Genomic DNA, 6,000 nt, shown 5'->3' with positions numbered 1-6,000 from the left:
TACACCTAGGAGTCATCTGGTCGGGGCTGGCATGAAATGTATCTCTCTAAATGGTGGGGCCTGGGGAAAGCATTGCCACCTGATTAAAGTAGAGTGCTCTGGGAAACCAACCAGAAAGAGGGGAGACTATTACCAAGAACCAAGCTCTCCTCAAGCAAAGCCCTGGAAAGCCGAAAGGAACAAGTTGAACTCACAATAAGACAGATCATTGCACCCTTCTGTGGGTCCAGGATCCATTTAAGCACCTCTTGCTCTGCACTCATCTGGTCAGGGTTACTGAAGTCTTGACTTAAATCCAGTTGCCACCAGTGGTTGCTGATAGCACCCTAGTACTTTCTTCTCTGCAAACTTCATTCTGTTTCTTCAAACATGTATGAAGACTTAGGTCATGTTCATTATTTGCTAAAGCAACAGCTGTAGACTTCATTAGCACACTATCACAGGTTCCTCTAAGCCATTTTAAATGGCCAGAAACACCAACATGGCACAGGATCTGAAAGAATTTTGAGATCCAGCTCATATCCACTTCTCAACTGCCGAGCTGAGAAAAGCAAGAAGATTTATACATTTGCCCTATCTACTTCTCAAGAGCTTTTCACTGAAGCCCAGTGTGTGGTGACATAACCTACAAAAATTTCTTTCTTCCTCCTCACAGTGGTAGGGCAGAGGCTGAGGAATCTTTTTTTAAAATAGCAGCCTGGTGGCAGAAGCCTACTGAAGGTGAGTAGGAAAAAATTATAAAGGTAAGCTAGCAAGAGCTGTATGCACTGTGGGCATAGCAGCAAGCTTGCATTTTGTCAGAATTAGTCCCCAAGGCTACACAGTAGGTAATCTAAAGGAATTACCACTCAATCAGATCACCCTAATTCAAACATACTTCATAAAGCAAGGCAGAGTACAGCCCAGAAAATTGTCACCTCCCTCTGCTGGCAGTATCTTCACAGTCTACATTGATCTCACACATGGGTCTGAGACCAGTTTTTTGACAGGCCCCTTTGCTACCTTGAACAAACAAGAGGTCAGTGATTTGCATGTAAAACAGAAGGGGATGGAGAGGAAGCAAAGGGAAAACACTGCAATGCACAAGTCATAGACAGAGATATATATTTTTTTAGCAAAGTCTTTATTACAGAAATATTCACCCTCTAGACTTTTATATCTGTACATGCATTTCTTCCAGTAGGAAGATTTTGCTAAAAACAGACAAAAACAAAAAAGGAAATCCAGAATGGGCTTGGTATTTTTTTACTTGTTGTTTGGTATTGGCATCTGTAACTGAACAAGAATCTTACAAATAAGAACATATTAGAGAATAGAGTGTGTTACAAAAGCTAGCAAGCTTTACTGCTAAAAGTGCCTTCTGCTATAGCAAAGACCAGCTCAAAGGATCTGTGCAGGAAGGGGTTGATATCTCAGAATTGCAAAGCCTTATCCGACCTCTATAAAAACCAGTTGCCCAGTCATAGCTACTCTCTCCCCAGTCACTACTGTGTCCAGAGAGGACAGAGCAGGGACTCACTGCCAGGGCCCTGATCCCCTGCACAAGCCTTTCTCCTCAGAAGAAAACTGAGTAGGTAGTGAAACCACCTCCGGAACTACTACTAGGGTTATGATTACCAACCCCCCCCCCGGACAGGAGATGGTCCAGGGACCACCTCTGTAAGGCAAAGGCTCTCTCACCAGGTACCTCGTAATAGGTCTCAGGCAAGGACCACCCACTTCACTCTCATACAGCTTCCTGCTATCAGGGTGATTGTACCATGTACAACAGCAGGAAACCTGTTGTGCGCAAGACACCTCTAAGACTGAAGATTTGCACCCAGCTCTCTTATGTAGGAAGATGGGGCAGTGTTTCACACACATCTCCTACCTTCTTTTGGTCTACACCACTCCTTGCTGCTGGCCACTGGCTGAATAGAGTGAACAGCCCAGCCATTTAACACAGAAACCACCCACCCTGCATGACTGCAGAACCTGCTTTTTATCTGCTGCAGTGCTGGCACTTGAGACAGAACTCAGGATGCAGCCATGGCTCCAGACCACAGTGGAGTTAGAAAAATGGACAACTGAAATAAAAGCAACTTATTCTTGCATCCAAACTACAGAACCTACACTGGGCACTGGTAGCAGTGGTCTTTCCAATACACAGCATCAGCAATCCAGTCAGATCCCTCCATATTCATATCTAAAAACCACAGCTAACAAATTTTAGGTTCATATATGGGCAGGAAAGAATCAAAATTAATCATAACCTCTATAGAGTTGGCAACCCAAGAATGCAACCAGCAGAGACAGCCTGGGGCTGAGTCCACACTATACAGCAGTCTCTGAAGTACCTTCAACTGACACGAGCCAGCGAAGGGGAACTAGGAGGAAAGGAAAAGGTAAGGAGGCAAATGGGAGAAACATCTAAGCATCGAACCCAAAACCCAAGGATCCATTCCAGAGGTAGCTGAGCACCGCCACCACAATCAGCCAGGTCACACTAGGAATTAATGGGTAGGCTTGGCTCCCTCCCAGTGGTTTCTCATCACGCTCAAAGGGAAGAACTCCACTGAAGGCAAGGCATAGCTGACTCCAGAAGCAGAAGCAAGTATGATGGTAGCACTCTATTTCAGATGAGAACCTAATCTGGAAGATGCACAGTAGGAGCTGAATAAGGTTAACCGCAAGGGAGGAGAAAGCCTATAAAGCATGACTAGTTACCACCACAAGTCAGTGAAGCAAGTGAAGCTACCAAAGCACTGGAATCTCAACAGAATTCCTGGCTCATGGGACTAAGAGATGGGACTTCTGGGGGGAGGTGAAAAGATGTGCAGGAGAAGAGCAAGGGAGAGAGAAGTTATTGCATGTTAGGCCCGGTGGGTTGTAGAATGATGATATGAGTAATATTGTTTATCATGGAGCAGGCAGCAAAAGCATTGTCCCCTCAGGTTAATCAGTGTCTCACGTGATATGAGACAGTTCAAGTTCTTCTTCTTGAAGCAGAAATAATCCAGAGGCAGGATGCAGGTGGCCCAATGGCCCTATTGCCAGAAGATCAGGCTGTGTTGCAGGTCTAACAGTTCTTAGCAGAGTGGTATCAGAAATGGGATGTCACAGGAATAATGGTCAATGGTTGGACAGTCTGGGTATGAGGCAGGAATGTTCTGTTCGCTCCTTTCTCTGTGGTGCCGTAGCTCTGGAGTCAGCCAACTCAAGACTTGGGCACTTTGGTGTAGTCTTCGCTGTGTATGTTCTTGCAAAGCGAAATGGACAGAATCATCCCCAGCAGCTGGAATAAGTACGAAGAATAGGAACAAAATCAGCAACCAGACAGATAATAGGGGGGCAAGAACAGGTGATACAGGGGAGCAGAATACAGTGAATGTCTTTCAATGACACCACACAGGTGAATAGAATTGGCCCACAACACAAAGCCAATGCAGTAACTGGAATGGCAAAATGGACTGCAGAAAGATGTGCCTTCCTCGTGAATCTACGTTATGGGCTTTTTAAGGCAACAAGTGGGATTTCACTAGCAGGATGCTGCTTGTCTCAGTCTTCCTGGTTATGCATACAGTGAATTGTCAAGAGTCAGATACATCAGAAGGAACCACAAGTAGACAGGGCTTTGTTCCATTTTTAATCCAATCAATGAAAGCAGCAGTTCAAAGGCCCAGGTAGATATAACCAAGAGTTAAAACTGCACCACCATTAAACCAGGTGTCAATTACTCTAGAAAATAGCTTTGTCTTTTAAAGAGTCTCCATGGTAAGAGAGTACAGGTTCACATCAGGAAGTGACTTACCTCTATAACAGCAACACCAGTGCAAACCCCAAGAATGACACCAAGGTTGTCCTTCAACCACTGCTCTACACCATCCATGCATCCCTATAGAAAAAATATGGTCACAAGGAAAAGAAGCGTGAATCTAAATATCTCAAGACTAAAAATCCATAACACATCTCTTTTGCATGCAGGAATTATCTCCATTATATGCTATACCAAGTTTCATGGTAGCTTTAGCAAAAAAGGGTGGGATCTCTGTTCTCCCTTCCCCCAAATTCCACAGGTACTTCAAGCACTAATGATGTGAAATTAGTTCCCAGAGGAACAAAAAGATACGGCAGCTTCAGTGGAAGCTTCACAGGGCCCAGGAATATCCACTCACCTGCCCATGAACAGGCCAGTCAGTATAGGTTGCAGTGCCATTGACAGGGTCATCCAGACGACAGAAACCTCTTCCTTCCTCTAAGTCCTCCGTTCTATTGGAGCAGGAGCAGGGATACTCAGTCATGCTTTTGTTGATAATAATCTCATTATCTTCCCAGTCTTTTGCTCCAGTCCAGCCACAGCAGGAGATCTAATAACCAGAGAGAGATCATCACAGTCTTACACTTTGCACTGGCGACATAACTGCACATGAAAATAAACAGGCAGAAGTACACAAAAACTCTCCATGTAACAACAATAGTCAGGCCATACCATTTGCATGAATTAGCTGCATTAGACCACCACCCTGGTCACTTATGCATAGGGCTGTCCAGAAGACAGGGACATTATTTCCTACTAAAGAATCACTCTGCTAGCAAAACAAGAGTTAAAAGGTTGACTTCTAGCAGACTAAACACTAGCAAACTTCATTTTATTTCCAGGTGACAATGCTAAATAAAGGTAAAAATGCAAAAGGAGGTGTTGCTGATGGTTCAGCTGGAGGAGGGCAGTTGTCCTGTGTGACACAGTTGAGAGATTTTTTCAGTCCCTCCACTTTTATCGTTGGCAGGTTGATTTGGTGAGGGAGAGGCAAGTCAGGCAAGAGATTTATATGTTGAAAATTCATCACGTGTATTCACAGATATGTCAAAAGCCTTACTTCCTAGTCTTCCACTAGTGATGCCACTTCCATAGGTTTAAATGCTAATACTTGATTTTTCTTTGAGTAGCACACATTTTTTTGATCAGGTACGAAACAGGAACTTCTCATTTTCTTGTTCCCAGTCGCAAGGTACCACTGATCTCAGCCGTGGCCCCGGGGACAGCAGCAGCCACCGCACGATGGCGTCACCACGCCGCCGAGCCCCAGCACGTCACCGTGAGCCTGCCTGGCTGCAGTGGGGACTGGCTGGAAAATGGGATGAGGAATATTTTCCATCCAAAGAAACATTTACATTTCTATACAGCCACGTGATAAAACTGTAGTTGCTGGAGGGGAAAGCACATCGGGAAGTCCAGCAAGTACTAAGATCCTATCATAGGCACGGATCCCTGTGCCTGCATGGTGGCGCACAGCAGAAAGGCTATAAATCTCAAGGTAGAAGGTTAGGGAAAATCTCCCCCTGCCCAGAAAGGAAAAGTAGTGTTTCTGCTATAACAGACACGAAGCAGAGATACAAACAGCTGAACATCCACACCACGACAAGTATTTGCATTCCCAACAAGGGTTGTGAAGATCCAGCCTCCAGAATGAACTACCTCTGCCTCACAAGAGGACTTTAACTCCAAGACTGGTCTACAGAATACCCACCCGCTTTCAAATGCTAACTTCAGTGTGCAAAGACTCCCAACACTCTACTTCACCACCTCTACAAAACCCTCTTGTCTTCTTACATACAAAAAGGGCTCAAGCATGAGCCTCTCTCCCCAGTAGACTCAGGCTTCTCTTGAGTTCACTAGCAAGGAGTTGCAACCACAGTGATAAAACATAAATAAATCATTCTCCAAGGAGGAGAAATACTGCAGGTCAACATTTTGTAGACCAAAGAACAGACAGAAGACAAATGCTATTACTTGTACTTACTACACATCAGTCCCATGCTGGGCATGTATTTAACCACAACAGCCAGCCAGCTCTCAAGGCTTGTGGTTTGGCAGTAAACAGCTGTCATGACTCCAGTGTGCTTGAATACTCTCTAGCTGCTCAAGTGCTGACCCTGATGCTAAAACAGAAACCATGGGCAGTTGGATGGCTCCCAAGAATGCTGACACTTGCAGAAGAACCATCACAATAAGCAAGCAAC

General features: G+C 44.9%; 1 protein-coding gene across 4 annotated transcripts in view; it reads right to left on the bottom strand.

The window, feature by feature from the left end:
- Positions 1-1,104: 1,104 nt before the first annotated feature.
- The window catches only part of CD82 (CD82 molecule), a 39,419-nt gene continuing 34,523 nt past the window's right edge, over positions 1,105-6,000 (bottom strand). For all 4 annotated transcript variants that reach the window (XM_032691588.1, XM_032691587.1, XM_032691590.1 and 1 more), the window contains exons 7-9: positions 4,155-4,346; positions 3,791-3,874; positions 1,105-3,274 (exon numbers count right to left, since the gene is read on the bottom strand). In XM_032691588.1, coding sequence (XP_032547479.1) covers positions 3,197-3,274; positions 3,791-3,874; positions 4,155-4,346 — 354 coding nt within the window. In that variant the 3' untranslated portion in view covers positions 1,105-3,196. The remainder of the gene's footprint in view (positions 3,275-3,790; positions 3,875-4,154; positions 4,347-6,000) is intronic.

This window comes from Chiroxiphia lanceolata, chromosome 6 (assembly GCF_009829145.1).
Source record: "Chiroxiphia lanceolata isolate bChiLan1 chromosome 6, bChiLan1.pri, whole genome shotgun sequence".
Lineage (NCBI taxonomy): Eukaryota > Metazoa > Chordata > Aves > Passeriformes > Pipridae > Chiroxiphia > Chiroxiphia lanceolata.
This window is presented reverse-complemented; position numbering and strand designations above follow the sequence as displayed.